Source organism: Spea bombifrons, chromosome 7 (assembly GCF_027358695.1).
Source record: "Spea bombifrons isolate aSpeBom1 chromosome 7, aSpeBom1.2.pri, whole genome shotgun sequence".
Classification (NCBI taxonomy): Eukaryota; Metazoa; Chordata; class Amphibia; order Anura; family Pelobatidae; genus Spea; species Spea bombifrons.
In genome coordinates, this window is record NC_071093.1 from 14,768,647 (window position 1) to 14,787,662 (window position 19,016).

The window sequence follows — 19,016 nt, forward strand, 5'->3', positions numbered from 1 at the left end:
ATTTATCTATTGGGATAAATGTAGCACCAACAAAGCGAGTGGGTGGATAGGGTCAGTATTCAAACTAAGTAATTCTCAGTAGTCAAGGAAACCATTACCATCCTCAGAACACTCCTCTATAAAGTGCTGAAATTGTAATTTACATTGACATAGCTTCCATTGCTTCACATCCCACATGGCATTAAATACTGTATTATATGGTGGCATAATGTAGGTTATTGTGTGTAATTAAAATCTCATTTGAATATATTTAAATCTTTCCCTTTTCCCCTACTTACAGGTTTAAACACAGAAAAAAGACCTACCCAAAAGTAAATAGGATGTGCATTGTTTGAGAGATGACAGGAGGACTTCTAAACTAGTTAAATTGCGTGAAACTCCATCAGAATATTTTTATTTGAATTTCATGCTGTGAGCTGATGATGGAGCACTCCACCTCATTGTCCAAAAATTGTCTTTTAAAAAGACTTATTATATGTTTGATTTTGATAACTCTGGCTGTACTTGTTTGTACTGATCAAGACTATTATAATTTACTTGGAGTTTCAAAAGATGCGAGCAGTAGAGAAATCCGGCAAGCTTTTAAGAAGCTGGCATTAAAATTACACCCTGATAAAAATCAGGTAAGTTGATGCATTAATCCTAAAGTTTCATGACATACTTTAGAACAATTTTTTTTGAATGGTTTTGCTTTGACTTTTTAAGCAGTTATGAAAACTCGATAATCTATGCTTCAGAACTCTCCATATGTACACAGTATTAGTATCAGTATAGGCATGGGTTTATAGATGTTTTGTCCAGAATGTTGTGTTGAGGGATGTCTTATCTCTTTTCTATTTTACATTGGGGAAAAAAGAATTATGTTTTTAACATAGATTTGGGGCTGCATTGTTTATATAGTATCGCATAAAGCAGTTATTCTGCCTTACTATGTTTTCTGCCTCCACTTTTTGACATGAGATGGCCTGAAATCTATATTAGCAGCATTTACTCCCTGATTGGATCCTTTCACGGATGTAAGATGCAGACAGATTTCTGACGGAACAAGATGAGCAGTTTGTTCTCATTTTTAGGTGCTTGTTTAGTGTTGCAGCTATTTTTGATGATTTTTGTTTTGTATAGAATAAATATTATAGCATGCTTTAATTTTCTAGTGGTTACCAAAATATTTTTTTTTTTCTTCCTAAATCACTTGCACAATTTTGTAAATTGTTTCGGAATTAATAAATAATAATAATATCTTAGTCAGCAATATGTCATAATTAAGAATTTATTACCGAAATGTGTGTATTCCTTGTGTACCTGCACTGTATGCTATTCATTTAGTTTCGAACGTAATGATGTAAGGGATTGCTGCTGATGTGCGATTTCCACCCTTGTCCTACTGTAACGTGTTTTTCCTGTATCCAAATTGCACACACTTTTTTATTGCTTTGGACAATGAACATCCAGTGTCTCTGTTCTCTTAACACAAAAAAAGTGACCAAGCATGTTTTGTCCTGAATAGAAAAGTTTTTTTGTTGTTGTTGTTTTTTTTTTTATTGTATTTTGTATGTAACAATCACAAATTTAAAAACATTTCAGAAAATATATATATTCTCTACTTGGACGTATAAATATGTAATTACACTCTAGGTTTCATTCTGGTGTTCTATATTTCTAACACTTTCTTCTGTTTTTAGAACGATCCTACTGCACATGACAAATTTTTAAAAATAAACCGGGCCTATGAGGTTTTGAAAGATGAAGACCTTCGAAAAAAGTATGATAAATATGGTGAAAAAGGTCTTGAGGACCAGCAACAAGGTGGCCAGTATGAAAGCTGGAGTTTTTATCGCTATGATTTTGGTATGTAAAGTAGATCCTAAATATCGTTCTACACTATGAAGAAATGTATATTCCTTATTGAACTGTATTTTCTGTACCAGTGAATTTCCAACTTACATATCATCTTAAAGTAGTACGTGAGAACAAGAAAATTCTTCTGGCTTGAGGAATCGGAGCTGATTGTCTGGCCTCTGCATATGAATGTATTGAGTTACCCTAAAAGATTTATATCAAACATTTCTGTCACTATAATCCCTCTGTTTTGTGAATACTACTTATAGGTCTACCTCGGCTACTCTTTTTCACCCATTTGGAAAAGAGAAATCTAGTGATTTTTCTTCCTCTTCAAATTATGAAAAGTTAGAGAAACTTAAAGAATTTAAATTCTATGGAATTCTTTTTTTTTTTTTTTTTTTTTTTTAACCATTGCTGGCAAGCAGTTGTGCACTCGTACAAGCTAGTATGTGCTTGTACAGGTGTTTTTAGTTTCTTTTTAGTCCCTGTTGCCAAGTCGTGTTTGCATTGTGACAGTTTAGTAAGCAGTCTGTCATCGAAGAATGTTTAATGACTTTCCACCTATCACTCCTTTCTTTTTATTTTTTTTCTTACATTGCAATTATATTTCCTATATACTTCCCCAGTTGTGTATTTAAGACTCATTAACTAGAAGAAGATTACAAATGTTTGGATTGTCTTATAAAATGCAGTTTTAACCCTTTACACACACTAATTTTTTTTCTTTCTTTTTAAAGGTATTTATGATGATGACCTTGAAATTGTCACTTTGGACAGAGGAGAGTTTGGTAAGTGATTTAGTTATTTTTATCTTTTACATTTTTTGGTAGCATGTGTATGCTATTTTTTTGTATAGTTCATTTGTGTTTATTATGCTTGAAATTTCACTTATTTTAATCAGATGTCCTATCATTTCTGCTGTTTCTGTGCATTATATCTGCATGCAATGTATTTGTCAGGTTGTTTCATTTTAAGAATATATTTTATATGTGTGAAGGTGAATTTTCTGAGCAGATCTAAACTATATAAAGGCTTTTTTATACTTCCCTTTAGCTGTAGTCACAGTCCCACAACAATATGCAACTCACAGATAATGGACATATGACGTCCATGTGATTCAATGACAGAAACTGGTGTTTAGTAGCAGGTTGTTGCATTAGCAATAGATACAACAAGTGAAATAAGCGTTAAAAGAGGACAGAGTGTTTCTATAAATTTGATACATTTGGAATTGATCTTTAAAGTGTTACTCTAACCCATGGGCATTCATAGTGCAAATGAATGAAGAAATTCACGATCTATCTATTTACACAGTGTTCGCTCCACTCCTTGGCTTGCAGGGAATATGTTTGCCAAGCGCATCTTCTGCATATCTGTGCTTATGCATGGCATACTTGCCACCAGCGTTGGCTCACGTGAGATTTGTGAGCAATTTCCCGTCAGCGATGGCACCCAATGCAGAGGGCAAAGGGGGCAGAACAACTCAGAGGGAGGCCGAGCAGCTCGGTGGAGAGTTTCCCCATAGACACACTCTACAGAGCAAAGGGGGATGGTGGGAACTATTAGATGAGGAGTAAGAGAGTTTTTAGGTTAGTTTAGGATATATATAATTCCGTGACTAATGTCTTCATTTCCCTAATCTAGATGGTGCTGTCAACTCTGGGGAAGTGTGGTTTATTAATTTCTATTCACCTCGATGTTCACACTGTCATGATCTTGCGCCTACGGTATGGAAATTACTTCACTATCACCTTCAACTTGCTTTTTTCCTTTTTTAATAACAAAAAGTAACTTGTCAACACTGCTTATTTTGTGAGATAGAGTAAACTAATTTGTCTAATTGATCAATTTCAATGACGGATGTGTATAGAATGCATGAATTTACCTGTTAATATTAATTCCTTCATTACATGACCAAAAAAATCAATGTTAAAAATAAAATGACTCATTTTTATTGACATTTATTTAAAAGAAGAAACTAATTTTCATAATAAGTAGCCAGTTCATATAGGAATGTTTATGTGAGATAAAATTAATAAAGCACCTTGGTTAGAATTTACTGTTTAAACTATAGAACCTTCAAGCTTCTTTCTCTTCTTGCATTTCAGTGGAGAGAATTTGCCAAAGAAATGGATGGACTACTTCGAATTGGAGCAGTCAACTGTGGTGACGACAGAATGCTTTGCAGAAGTCAAGGGATCAATAGCTACCCAAGTCTTTATATTTACAGAGCTGGAATGGTGGGTGCCATTAAAGGACCACCATATTAACAGTACCCTATGTCCTGATCTAAGAGTATGAACAAATGATTTAAAAAGGAGGGTGGGGAAATGCAGATGAGGAGAATCTTTGCCTCATACAATACTTTCTCTAAGGGCTGGGGCTTCATTGGGAGCACTTTTGTATATAGTTTTCTTGACGCAATTGTACCGATTTTTGCACAGAGCATTTTTTTTTTTTTTTGGATATTTTATTATCAGTAAACAGTATTCAGACACTGATTTTTGACACTGGAGCTGGGTCCCCTAAAAGGCCTGTTTTTCCTGGTGAGGATGTGAGTTAGGTAGCTCTTCTGAGCTGCCCACCTTCCTCTAGTGACTGTTTCAGTGGTCCCAACACTTGCGGGAAGGGACCAAGAAGATCCAGCCCTCCGGCAGGCCTTATGGCCAGGGAAGGAAGAGGCAGCATATCCCCCCGCCCCGAAGAAAATAAAGAATGGGACCTGGTGTCCACCATGGCCTTATGGCACACTTGGCACTAGTGACTTTTTTGTTTTTCTTCACTGACCCCGGCGCTTCAAAAGAAAAAAGAGCGTATTTTATTCAAGTAAACGGAATAAGATTAAAAACAAGGAAGAAGTGCAACACTTCGTGGTTTATTGTAATCTTTTTTTCTTCTTCTTCTTCAGAATCCAGTAAAATATTTTGGGGAACGAACAACAGAGGATTTGGCAAATTTTGCTATGCAGTTTGTTTCAAGCACTGTGACAGAGTTATGGGCAGGTAGGTATATACTTACTGTATGTTCCTTGCAGGAAAACCAAATGATGAGAAAAAAACAAACATTTTTGTTTTGTCTATACGATCTATAATCATGTTTTGACTGTCTAAAAATACAAAGGAGGCAATATGGCTGCTTAACAATGAAAGCATTCTTTGTGACTTGTACTTTTTAAGGTGAACTGTATATGAACTTGACCATCTTACTGCTTCTATAAATCCCTTACATGTGCAATCTTACATATTTTTGGTGTCTGCTCTAGTTTGGTGATGCTTTATGCAAAACACTGTTGTTTATATGTGTAATTATGGATGATCAAATTGTTTTTTGTTTTTTTAAATATAGGAAATTTTAGGAGTTCCATTGAAAATGCATATGCCTCGGGACATGGTTGGCTTATTACCTTCTGTGCTGACAGTGGAGGTAATTTACTTTTTTTTGGTTGAAATATCAGTACAGCTGTATATTAATGTTTAAATTGCAGTCTGGTGCAGGCATTTAGTAGATTAAAGCATGAAATACCAGTACAGTTTTCACTCCGTTAGGGACCCTTTGCAGTTTGTATGTGTTAGGATTAATTATTTCCAGAACAATTCAATAATTAAATCTTTTCATTCATTGATTACAGACTGTTTAACTTCCCAGACACGTTCAAAGCTGGCAGCTATGCTGGTAAGTTATGCTTGATTGATGTTAACAATTGATTAATTTGTTGGGTTGTTTTTTTAATAATATTTTTACAATTTTCTTGGCGTTTTAGTTTCCTTGCATGGTAAATGTGGTAGTAATCATTATAAGTTTTAATCAATTTGCTCTATTTCATTTACATCTTAGAATCATTGATTTGCAGTATGTTTTTCTGAATTACTTAGGAAGGGCTTGTCAATGTGGGATGGATGGATTGTACTACACAAGCAGACCTCTGTGAGAATCTGGACATCACCACAAGCGCAACCGCCTACTTCCCTCCTGGAGCTACATTAGTGGATGATAAAAGCAATGTTTTGGTAAGTTTATCTATTGTCTGCTAAGGATCTGAATAATATATTGAGACTATTGGACGCTGCCATACCTACCAGCGTTTCAGTTGGCCAATTGAGGGCCCTCTTGACTTATGTTTTGTTTTTAATTTAAAAACAGAATTTTACTGTCAATGTACAGTTTACTATGAGATGTCAACCACTTCTAAAGATGGGGGTTGAAAGGCATATCTGGGGGCAGAGTGACTTATTAGGGAGGCAGAGTGGCATATAGGGGGGGTATAAGGCATATATTGGGGGACAGATGTGCATAACTGGGGGGCAGAGTGGCAAATAAAAGGAAATAAAAACAAAAAAATCGTAGTTTTTATTAAATATAAAAAAAAAATAGTTTACATGTGAATTAATATTTACTAGTGAAACTTTTTTTCTTAATGGGTAGTCTTATATTCAGGATTTTTATTTTTTTTCCTAAATTAATATTCCAATTTTGGGGAGGTCTTCTTATAGTAGAGAAAATACTGTATTTACAATGAGTTGTATGTGCTTTGGTGTAAGGCCAAGAATGGCTTGGTACCCAATGGATGAGATGACCAGATGAACAATATTTGTTTTTTGTTCTTTAATTTTTTTTGTAGTTCTTTGATACATTAGATGCAAAGGAGATCTACAGAGAAGTAATCAAACTCCTCCCTGATTTGGAAAACATTTCACCAGAATCTTTACAGGTAAGTACAGGCATAGTAATTTGCAACAGTTTGAGTGGACATTCTAAATGGTGTTTAATATTTTAGGGGGTGATTTCCTGAAGCGATTATCTAGATGTCTGCTATGACTTATTAATATTTTAATCTATTTTAGAGGTTTCCTCTGAATGAAAATAATGAATTTGCTTTTTGCGTTAGTGGAATGGTGCTACCACCTGGCACACAATGGGTTAATGTCTGCATGTGTATGCACTGCGTCAATATAAAATCAGTTTTATAAAGAACATGTTGGTAATGAGAACCAGAGTCTATCATAAAATGGGAGTTCGACATCTAGTACGAGGTCGACATGTGAGGAGATTATATTATGCAACATTATGTGTCTTATGTACATATGGATCTGTTAAATAACAGAATCATTTGTTTCTCTTTAAGGACAGATTAGCACATCATCGCTGGCTTCTTTTCTTCATTTTTGGGAAGAATGAGCAGTCCCACATTCCAGAATTCAAAAAACTAAAGGTTTTGCTTAGCAATGACCATGTCCAAGTGAGTTATACTAGTCATTTAACTGTTATCCATAAATGATGAATCGTACATGAACCTTTTATTTTTCTTTTTTTCTTCTTTAGGTTGGAAGGTTTGACTGTCAATCCAGCCCATCAGTCTGCAATAAACTATATATTCAAAAGCCTTGTGTAGCAGCTTTTAAAGGGAAAGGTCTTAATGACTATGAAATCCATCATGGTGAGGCTCTGTAGGGAAAATTATTGATCACTGTTATGTGGCTTCTTATTCTTGCGCCAGATAGCATCATATAATGATCCCTGTGTGTGTATTTATATAGTTAGAGCAGTGCTTATTAAAACAATTATAATATTATAAAACAATTATCCAGTGGGTGCTCTCCCAGCGTATGCTGCTTTAGTTGCCAGGGTCGAGATTGAATCTGTTTCTTACCATGCCATGTGGCTCAAAGATATGGGAGCTTCTCCTCAGAACACTCTACAGGGCAGAATGTCTAAACTTTTGTAATTGTTACCCCGAGTCTATTAATATATAAATATTCAAAAAACTAAAGGTTTTGCTTAGCAATGACCGAGTCTATTAATATATAAATATTCAAAAAACTAAAGGTTTTGCTTGGCAATGACCATGTCATATATATATATAAAGCTGTAAATGTAAATTCATCACCAGGTTGTAACTATTTCTGGAACAGTGCTTTAAAAAACATAATAATAATAAAACCTACATTTTAAAGCAGTTTGTTTTGTTCATGCATCTTAATCTCAAACGGCAACCTTACTGTTTTGACTTCTTATTACTGTGCATTGGTACCTAATGAACAGTGTATATAGTTTCTGTATTGAGTATGTTTACTTTATTGCTTTTTTTTTTTTCTTTTTTTTTCTTTTCAAGGAAAAACAAACTTGTATGATTTGGTTGCTTTCACAAAAGAAAGTGTCAATTCACATGTCATTACTTTGGGACCTCAGAACTTTCCTGGTAATGAGAGGGAACCATGGTTGGTTGACTTTTTTGCGCCGGTAAGTATATCACAGTAAAAATATAATTTAATTGTATTTATAGCCTAATTGTTTGAAGCTGTTTGGGAGGCAATGATTGTGCAGGCAAGCTGTTTGGGAGGCAATGATTGCACAGGCTAGCTGTTTGGGAGTTAGGATGGCACTAAGTTGCTTAGGGCAAAGGTGGCACTTTGGGACATGGGTGGCCCCAAAGCAGTTTTCGCTCTGGGGCCCTGTGGATTCACCCTGATGTACCATATGGCACATGTTTATGCTTGAATTTTTTATTTCTGCCAAGAAGTTGATTATATCCCAGCATGTAACTGACCAGAGACAGTTGTAAGAAATATATGTAAAAAAAAATCTTCTTTCCACTTATTTTTGTGATGAAAACATAATGCTGTTTACTATGGCAGCCCATGCTAAAACATTTTAGTTACAAATATGTACTTCTTCGTCCCTTGTTTTAAGTGGTGTCCACCGTGTCGTGCCTTGCTGCCGGAGTTAAGGAAAGCCTCAAAACGCCTATTTGGTCAGATACACTTTGGTACTTTGGATTGCACCGTACATGAAGGACTCTGTAATATGGTAATCACATCTAACTCAATCTGCTGATTTCTGGATATTATGTAAAAACCTCTGCAGCTAAGTGATATATGGTATAGAACATTTTCTTAGTGTACAGAAGTTACACAGAATATCAGTGTGGACAGTCAATATACCATTTAAATCATGTAATAGCCCAGACTTTGGGGGAATATTGCCCCACCATTTTGTCTTTGTATGAAAAATATCAACTAAAGCTTTTTTTTTCAGAGCATCAGTTTGATGTTAATCTGATATTTATGTAAGTTGCTGTTAAAACAATGTACAGCATCTCACATTTTTGTAAATATTTTATCTTTTCATTGAAGAAATTACACTCTGCTACAATGTAAATTGTGTGTACAGCCTGTATAACAGTGCAAATCTGCTGTCCCCTCAAAATAACTCAACACATTTAATGTATAAACCTTGGCAACAAAAGTGAGTACACCCCTAAGTGGAAATGTCCTAATTGGGCCCAAAGTGTCAATATTTTGTGTGGCCACCATTATTTTCCAACACTGCCTTAACCCTCTTGGGCATGGAGTTCACCAGAGCTTCACAGGTTGCCACTGGAATCCTCTTCCACTCCTCCATGACGACATCACGGAGCTGGTGGATGTTGGAGACCTTGTGCTCCCCCACCTTCCGTTTGAGGATGCCCCACAGATGCTCAATAGGGTTTAGGTCTGGAGACATGCTTGGCTAGTCCATCACCTTTACCCTCAGCTTCTTTAGCAAGGTAGTGGTCGTCTTGGAGGTGTGTCTGGAGTCGTTATCATGTTGGAATACTGCCTTGCGGCCCAGTCTCCAAAGGGAAGGGATCATGCTCTGCTTCAGTATGTCACAGTACATGTTGGCATTCATGGTTCCCTCAATGAACTCAATGAACTGTAACTCCCCAGTGCCGGCAGCACTCATGCAGGCCCAGACCATGACACTCCCACCACCATGCTTGACTGTAGGCAACACACACTTGTCTTTGTACTCCTCACCTGGTTGCCACCACCACACGCTTGACACCATCCGAACCAAATAAGTTTATCTTGGTCTCATCGGACCACAGGACATGGTTTCAGTAATCCATGTCCTTAGTCTGCTTGTCTTCAGCAAAATCTTTAGAAGAGGATTCCTTCTGGGACGACAGCCATGCAGACCAATTTGATGCAGTGTGCAGCATATAGTCTGAACACTGACAAGCTGACCCCCCCCACCCCACCCCTTCAACCTCTGCAGCAATGCTGGCAGCACTCATACGTCTATATCCCAAAGACAACATCTGGATATGACGATGAGCATGCCCACTCAACTTCTTTGGTCGACCATGGAGAGGCCTGTTCTGAGTGGAACCTTTCCTGTGAAAACGCTGTATGGTCTTGCCCACAGTGCTGCAGCTCAGTTTCAGGGTCTAGGCAATCTTCTTATAGCCTAGGCCATCTTTATGTAGAGCAACAATTCTTTTTTTCAGATCCTCAGAGAGTTCTTTGCCATGCGGTGCCATGTTGAACTTCCAGTGACCGGTATGAGAGAGTGTGAGAGCGAAAACACCAAAATTAACACACCTGCTCCCCAATCACACCTGAGACCTGAGACACTAACAAGTCGCATGACACCATGGAGGGAAAATGACTAACTGAGCCCAATTTGGACATTTCCACTTAGGGGTGTACTCGCTTTTGTTGCCAAGGTTTAGACATTAATGGCTGTGTGTTATTGTGAGGGCACAGCAAATGCACACTGTTATACAGGCTGTACACTCACTACTTAACACTGTAGCAGAGTGTCATTTCTTCAATGTTGTCACATGAAAAGATATAATAAAATGTTTACAAAAATGTGCCAGTTTTGAAGTGAATGGGGTACAGTTATGGTTATAACAAATCAGTTGTGATGCATAAGGTAGTACATATGGGTTCACAAAACAATATACAATAAACCTTACCATGCCCATCTCAACCAGATTTATGTAGCAAGATATGGGAATGGATATATTCGCTTAGGTGGCAGACAAAGGCTTATGTAATTATGGTATTACCAAAAATGGTAGGTATGTTTCAGGTGCCCCATCATGTGTAACAAGGGGTCCCATATTGCATGAAATCCACTGGGGCAATTTTAAAACATTAAATATATGTTTTCATTACTAATTAAAATATAACTGCTATGGGTCATGTGTTCTATTTACCTACAGCATAACATCAGAGCTTATCCAACAACCGTAGTATTCAACCAGTCCAACATTCACGAATATGAAGGTCATCATGATGCAGAACGGATTTTAGAATTCATACAGGTATAGTTTTTTTTTTAATTTTTTTTTGTCTCCCAAGCAAATGCTTGTGTATCCAAAGTTTCAAACATCATCTCTGTTGTGGAAATTCTACAGTCGAGTGTAGATGATGCAATTTTTTAAAAGGATAGCAATGTCTTGTTGTATAGTCTTTGAATATAAATGTCTTAATTTGAAATGTAGTATGGGCTCAAGCCCAGTGTCTGACTTGGTCAAGTTTGTGAAGACTAGAGAAGTGCAAGCTGGAGCTGATTTAAACTCTGTTATTATAATTTTCGTCCTTTTTATCTGTACAGACATATACAAGGATCTTGTACAGCCAGCTCACACACCACCTCTGAAGCTGATCCTTCAGCATTTTTTATGCTTTGTGTAGATTAACCTGTACTGATGTGTGTGTCTGTTGGGCTGTCTGTGTGACAGAGCCTTCCTGGTGTGTGTGTTTGGTGTGTCGGTGTGGCAGAGCCTTTCCTGGTGTGTGTGTCGTTGTGGCAGAGCCTGGTGTGTGTGTGGTTGGTCATCTGTTTCCTGGCACTTTACTTTCTGTAGGGATAAATTGAACAAATTTAATTTTTTGTTATCCAGAGATAAAACACCCCCCTGAATTTGTAGTCACTTCAGAGGACAAAACTTTCTAGGCCCAAAAATCAGTGAGCGGAAAAGTAACGTTTTTGTGTTTATTTACTCCATTTGCCCCCCAGGCCGTCAGCTGCCAGCCATCCCCTGTGTGTACTGTACTTCCTGTCTTGTAATAGTATGCTAAAGAAATTATCCAGCATTGCAGCCAACATATATAATCTTGAAAGTAAATCTGTCCTCTCTTAATGCTAAACAAGTCTGAAAAGAATAGTGACTTGAAACTGCTAAAGGTCTGCATTTTTTCATCCTTAACATCAGTTTGCTTTTGAAATATTAATATCACAGTAATCTGTAGTTTATATTTGGCTTAATTTGTGCCTTTTAGGATCTTCAAAACCCTTCAGTTGTTGCACTCACCCCAGAGACTTACAAAGAGTTGGTAAAACGGCGGAAGAGAGATGAAATCTGGGTTGTTGATTATTATGCTCCGTGGTGTGGACCGTGTCAAGCCCTGATGCCAGAATGGAAACGAATGGCAAGGGTATGGCATATGTACTGTAATTCTTTGACAACTGTGAAACTTTTTTTTTACCCCTTAACAACCAATGATGGCAGGTCACACAATAGCAGTCAGTTAACAACCAGTGATCGCTTTCTTCACTTAAGCGGTGTTGCTGTAATGCCTTGGTGTCGAAGCATTCAGCAACACTGAGATCGCCAGCAGGGGACCAGTGTGGCCCCTTCCCCTTCACGTTAGGCATCAACGTCTGCCATAAACCGTATGGACATCTTATTTAAAAAAAAAGAATAGGAGACTATCAACGATCGCCTCCTAAGCTTCAAAAGCCCACCCCAGGGCGCACTGTGACCGATTCGGAGAGCAAAATTAACAGGTTTCCAAGAGGTTTTCTTCAGACATTTTTGAGAACTCAGGAACTGCTTTCACCCATGCAAGTCAATGAAGCCCAGCTTTCTAATCACAATGTGAAGAAAAAAAATAGTTAATAAAATAAATAAATACAGTTATCAGGGGGACCGTTCAGTTCCAACAAAATGGGGGGGGGGTCCAAAAATATTTGGATTTTTGGGGAGTTTATTTTTATGAGCAAATGCTAAATTTAGCGTTATATGTACCCAAAAATCCCGGCATAGATAAAGTTAAAATTCTAGCATTTCAAATACCCATCGGGTGTCTAGTTTTCAAAAATGTAGGGTTTGAATTAGCCAGGTTTAAAGATGTACCAAATAGGGCAAAGACACAGACTGACCTAATATCAAAATGGAAAAATGCGGCAAATTTTAGCCCCCCCAAAAAACAACAAACCCATGGGTGGCATAGCTGTACGCAGAGGATGTTGCTGAACACGTATTTGCATTTACCAAAGGCTGTTAATTCATACCTAAAGTACAATGTGTCTGGTGGTTGAATTAGTTTACAGAAAAAGATAAAATACCACCAATTGAATACCCTAGGGTGTCAAATTTAAAAAAAAAATATGGATTTATGGGGTAAATTGAATTGGCCTGGTTCAAAGATGTCCCAAACAGGACATGGAGGGCAGAATGACCAGGTGGTAAAATTCTAAATTGAAAAATTCACTTCTCCCAAATGTGGCCTTTTAGCATCCCAAGCAGCCAGACAAACCTATGTATGGGTGGTATTGCTGTACTCAGGGGATGTTGCTGGACACATATTGGGGTGCTATTTGACAGTGCCATATACAATGAGCTCTAAATGTATACCTGATTTTAAAAAATAAAAAAAAATAAAAAAAAAAACACAAATTACTACCACAAAGTAGATGGGTTAAAATGCCAGCATTTGAAATATATTCACTTTTGTAAATGAGTAAAAGATTTCTATATATATATATATATATATATATATATATATATCTCGTATTGGACATCTACGCAATACGCGTATACAACTTCCGGTGCCGGCACTCAGTGGATGTGCCGGCACCGGAAGTTGTATACGCGTATTGCGTAGATGTGCCCCGCAAGACACCCGGGAGTCTGCTCTGGTAAGTCTTGGGGGCAGAGGTAAAACGCATCGTGCACTCGTGGGAATTCCCGGTAAGGGAGATTGTTAAAGCACATCGTGCAGACGTGCCGGCAGCGGAGGCTGTTTACGCGGATCGCTGCTGCCGGTGAACGTCTGCACGATGCGCTTAGACAAACTCCCGTGCCGGCACCCCCCCCCGTGGGAAGTGCTGGCAGGGGAGGCCGTCTGAACGTATCAGAGAGTAGGATGCAGGTCCCCTGGACCGCTGCGGGGGATCTGTATCCTAACCCTGCTGCCTGCCCGGCGCCTGGAACTGCATGTCCCAGGCGTCGGGCGCTAGACCCCGAATATAGGCTGCACCCCTACTTTAAAGACTTAAAGTGGGGGAAAAAAGTGCGGCCTATATTCGAGCCAATACGAGACAATGGGAGGTCCCTAAACCCATGGAAAACAATGCATTTTGAGCCCGTACATGTACGGGCTTTGTCATTAAGGGGTTAACAGCCTGGTCCTTAAGGTGTTAAACATACAAATTTGGTTTTGATAGAAATCTCTATTACATTGTTGGGACCCTTGATTTTAATAAACATATCACTTTTTTCAACTTTAAACAATTTTGTTCTGAAACTAATTTACTTTTTATATACTGAATTACCAGGAGGTACTGATTCTTTTTTGCATTTTCACTTCATTGTTTTGTTTGTTTATGTTTACAGCTTTTAAATGGCTTGATCAACGTTGGAAGTGTTGACTGTCAGAAATACAGTAACCTGTGCAACCAAGAGCATGTGCAAGGCTATCCTGAAATCAGGCTTTACCCTGCAAATACAGACTCTGCAAATCATTACTTGTGAGTGCTACTCTTCTATGGCCTATTTAACATCGAGTCGGGTACAGGTAGGCCTCCACAGGGTCTACCACCTCCAAGCAACCTATCCATGAGGATAATGTGTGTTAAATTAATACTCCCAGAAGTGTAACTGTGTCGAATAGACATAAAACCATCCAATATTAGAATAACAAATCAGAAACTTTGGTCGTTGCTGACTGATCCGGGTTGCATAAGGAGGCATGTGGGAGGGCTCAGCTGATGAACACCCAACAGAGCACAGTATAATTTTATATATCAAGATCCACTGTCGGTGTAGCATATCTTATTTGTTAAGTTATAATGTAAGATTATTTGCCCAGCAGATAAGTCATGGAATGATACTGTTTGGTCACCTGTCAATTTATAAGTTTTAGATTTCATTGAACACTTTCTATTTTTAATCTGTATTGTATCTGCTTCTTTAGCCCATATAATGGCTGGCACAGAGATTCCCATTCTCTTAGGGTCTGGGCACTTGGGTAAGTATATCTTTCATTACTTCATACTGTCAGTGTTTCAAATGTCCAGTCCTGAAAGCACATCTCACTGCGCATATTCCTTAGTCGTGGTTTAACCACTGAATTATTCATTTTTCATTTATCCTTCCAGTTATCCTTGCACTGGCTATAAAATCAGTGCCATGTTAGTTACTTTGCCAACAAATGTGTAGGTGAAACTCTTAGGTTATCTGAAAGGCTCAGTTGTTAATCTGTATTATAACTGGGGCAAACATTTATTGTTTATAAATGAGCTCAGGGGACAGGCAAAGTTCATCAGATGAGCAGAGGGACATGTTAGATGTTTGGAAGGAAGTGAGAAGATGTAGATAGGGGAACCACTATGAAGACCCTTTTGTTGGCGAGTGAGTCAGGGTTTGAAATTAAATCCTTAAGTACAGCCAGTTAAGAGATAGACAAAGGGGGCAGTGTAAGTAGAAGAGGTATAGGTGAGGAAGGTCAGTCTGGCTGCAGTATATACAGATATGGCTGCTAGTAGCGGCAAGCATGCCCACAATCCCTGAATGTTTTTGAACACAGGATGTTCTGTGAAAGAATAGACAGGGTTGTGGTTTTCTGCACAGCATTCACGCACCATTTCTAACAGATGTGCAGCTGCAAGCAAGTATAGCTTTTTATTTATAGGACTGCTAGTGATCTCTTTTCACAAATCATAGTTACCTGGGGAGTTCATTGGGTGTTGAGAAATCCCTGGTGTAAACTTTGTAGAGCATACACAGTTTGTGAGTACAACATTGTTTCCTATGTAAAGCAGAAGTAGGGTATAACCCGTACACACAAACTTTCTGTTCATAACAATTTGCATAACATTAATTCAAATCTTTTTTTTTCAGTTATTTACCAAAAGTATCTATTGACCTTACACCTGAAAGTTTTAATGAAAAGGTGCTAAATGGAAAAGACCATTGGGTCCTAGATTTTTATGCTCCGTGGTGTGGCCCATGTAGAAGCTTTGCTCCAGAGTTTGAGCTTCTAGCTAGGGTAAGTATTTAAAACATATATTTGAAAATATATATGTAATACATTGATCACAGAGCAATACAAATGATATAGTGGTAACAAATCCTTGCAAAGCTTTGTTATGGTTTAAAACACTAGAATGATTGAAATATCACCCTTAACACTTAATTTAATACGTTGTCTGATAACATTTAATGGAAAAACTATGTTGTATCTGCCCTTATGCATACATGTATGACCATAATGGAGTTATCACTTGGTTCAGCATAGATGAAGGGTTAACCTTACAATCTAAAATCACTTTTTCACTTTCAGTCTGTTAAAGGAAAAGTGAAGGCTGGGAAAGTGGATTGTCAGGCTTATGGACATCTCTGCCAAACAGCAGCTATCAGAGCCTATCCTACAGTTAAATTCTACCCATATCTTGGAGCAAAAAAGGTAATTATATCCAGTGTTCACAGGTTCACAAAGACATTGTTTAGTTGTGAAAAAAGAAATAAAAGCAATTCATGAAAGCACAATGAAGAACAGCTTTTTAACAATTTATATAAATGTGTGTGTGTGTATGTATATATATATATATATATATATATATATATATATATGTGTGTGTGTACTAAAATGTGTGTGTGTACTAAAATTAAGGCAATTTATTATTTAATACTTTGGCTTTTTATCTTTATATTTAAAACTTTACATTTTTTCTGCACAGAAAAATGCTCATGGTGAACATATAGATACTAGAGAACCAAAAGAAATAGAGAAAATCATAACTGCAAGAATAGAATCAATTAAAAGCCAATCAAAGCGATCAAAGAAGGTAGGTTTCCAGTATCTCTCATTTATTTATCATGCCCCACTAAGAAATATGTATATTTGTATGTGGGAATTATCATAAAAGAAACAGCACTATTTGAAAAAGATATGACTAATGGTTGATGTTGGCAGAACTGTAAATTATAATATATAACAGGCTATTGGTTCTATAGGTTAGCAAGAAGAGCTTCCTTTTCGTTCTTTAGATAGCGCTCATATTTTATATATTTAAATATAAAATTATTTATTTTACTTGTATAGACAGCTGCTATTGGTATTATAGAAATTTAAAATAGCTTTCATACTATTCACATTCATTTTGTGTGTGTTTACAGTATTTATTAACAGTCTTTACAGAAATGTAGTTAATTTTTATTAAAATACTCATAATTTAAGTAACTTTTCTTTTTTTCTTGTCAGGATGAACTGTGATGAAAAGTAACCTAGCAAGCAATTTTATCATGGACTTTGTCTTAATTTTTATGGACATTTTGCTATGCTGTTTTAATTTAAAAAATATGAATGTATTTTCTTATGTGAACATATGGAAATGACAAAATGACACTCCCACTAGTACAGAGGATATGCACCTCCAAAGAATTTGTGCATCTTTCCTTTGTTTTGTTTTTTATTTAAAACTTGCTTACCCTACTGTTGACACTGTCTGCTTCCCTGTGAAGTAAGTTGTTTGCAATGTTTCTGATGAAATATTGTTAGGGGATCGGTGGAAGTGGTGTGTTGGGACTATTTACCATTACCTAAATTACATGATAATTATTTAGAGGAGGTGGAGTGTGAAAAAAAAAAACAGGTCAATGAGTAAATCCAAAATAAAGAATCAGAGGCCCAGCACTCAAATGGTAAGGTGAGCTTATTTCACACAGGCAAAGGTTCGACACACAGGTCTTTCTCAAGCCTTCAGTGCTGTATTCCAACCTTTGTTTCTGTGTATACTAGGTCAATGAGTAAGTCTGCAATATCTGTCATATAAGGCTGTGATGCCTGGCCAAGGCCAAGTAACAATAAATGGCCCTTGGGTAGTTAACAGTTTTCTGGTGAGCTGACTATTTTATAGATTATGAAGTTAATGCAGTAAAACAACATTCTATTAATCTTAAATATTACCTATGCAGGGCCACATCAGCCTTTTTAGTTGGCAAGAGACTCTCACTGGTTGTGGCCTTTTTTTAAAAATACAAACCCAAACATTTACTCCCATGAAATTGTTTCAACTAAAGATTCAGAAACACAACTATGTTTTATAAAATGGTGCAGTGACTGTTAGATTAATAATGTACAGATTAATAATGTGTTTACATTTATAGTTCTCTTATTAATGTTGTATCTGTTTTCCATTTGTAAGACAAGTGTATGTAGGATTGACCAATAGCTTTTGAGTCCTTGAGACTTTAGCCCAATGCATATTACACGGTTACATTTCTTGTGAGATTGCATGTCTTTATACAGCTACGTTTTTTTAGACCCATAGTTCTAGAATTTGGTCTTCTTGCATCACCAGTTGTGTAGGATTGCAGAAGCTCTTTTGATAAGTAAGGCCACAACAGTCAGAGACCAGTGATTGATTGCGTGTGCTCTGCAGCTGATAAGGAATGACACACCTGTAACATTGAGGGACTGGAAACCTTTCCATTAAGATAGTTGGCTTCTAATTCTTTCCTTAAAGGTCACAATTCTGCTTGTGATTTAGGATTTATCAGCCATGGAACCATCCAACATTGTGCATAAAAAAAAAAGTGTTAACGGTCCTGAGGCACTGGAGTTTGACACTAACTGATTTCAAATATAGACTGAGTGGTGTTCTTCGGTATCATATTGTAGAGATTGGTGTGGAACAAATCTGACTATAAATGGAATAGCAATAAAAAAGAAAAAAGTTCTGTGGTCAGTAGTATAAAACAAAAAAAAAAAGAATAAAAATGCTCTGTCTTGCATTTTTTTGCGTTACAAGTTCCTAAATTTAAACATCAGACATTTTGGATTCAGATAGGTTATAATTGCCCCAGTGTAATTTTTTTTTTTGGCCTGTATTGAATTTATGGCTTTAAAGAGGTAAACGCTGTGTGGGGGAACAGGGTCAATATCGTTATATATATGCACTAGATATTAGAAGCTGATAGGGTCACGGATGGTGCTGAGCTGCTCCACCACACACCTATATACAACCAAATTGTGGATTAATTGACACATCAGCAGCTGATATTTGACATATATGTGGCATATATATTAAGATTTCTGAGTAATATAGTAACTCCCAGCATAGAGACAGGCTTTTATTAACATTGAATCACTGTTACTTAAAGGTTTTGATTA

The 19,016-nt window shown here is 37.1% G+C and overlaps 1 protein-coding gene across 2 annotated transcripts; it reads left to right on the forward strand.

The window, feature by feature from the left end:
• Positions 1-287: 287 nt before the first annotated feature.
• DNAJC10 (DnaJ heat shock protein family (Hsp40) member C10) lies at positions 288-17,228 on the forward strand. 2 transcript variants are annotated; one of them, XM_053471657.1, is made up of 22 exons: positions 288-623; positions 1,683-1,848; positions 2,580-2,630; positions 3,487-3,569; positions 3,951-4,082; positions 4,751-4,844; positions 5,188-5,265; positions 5,471-5,514; positions 5,715-5,849; positions 6,461-6,550; positions 6,965-7,078; positions 7,162-7,276; positions 7,952-8,079; positions 8,530-8,646; positions 10,835-10,936; positions 11,898-12,053; positions 14,237-14,370; positions 14,817-14,870; positions 15,743-15,890; positions 16,185-16,307; positions 16,582-16,689; positions 17,106-17,228. In XM_053471657.1, exons 1-22 carry the CDS (start codon positions 420-422, stop codon positions 17,115-17,117), a joined length of 2,388 nt encoding a protein of 795 aa, XP_053327632.1. In that variant the 5' UTR covers positions 288-419; the 3' UTR covers positions 17,118-17,228. The 2 variants fall into 2 exon arrangements, with proteins under 2 accessions (XP_053327632.1, XP_053327631.1); XM_053471656.1 differs by lacking the exon at positions 17,106-17,228 and having other exon boundaries at positions 16,582-16,770.
• Positions 17,229-19,016: the final 1,788 nt, after the last annotated feature.

Bases quoted from the DNA above. Each gene is read 5' to 3' on its own strand.
- DNAJC10 (XM_053471656.1), top strand. From the start codon at position 420: ATGATGGAGCACTCCACCTCATTGTCCAAAAATTGTCTTTTAAAAAGA. The intron at 5,850-6,460 runs GTAAGTTTATCT...TTTTTTTTGTAG, and splicing joins ATGATAAAAGCAATGTTTTG to TTCTTTGATACATTAGATGC. The intron at 6,551-6,964 runs GTAAGTACAGGC...TTTCTCTTTAAG, and splicing joins TTTCACCAGAATCTTTACAG to GACAGATTAGCACATCATCG.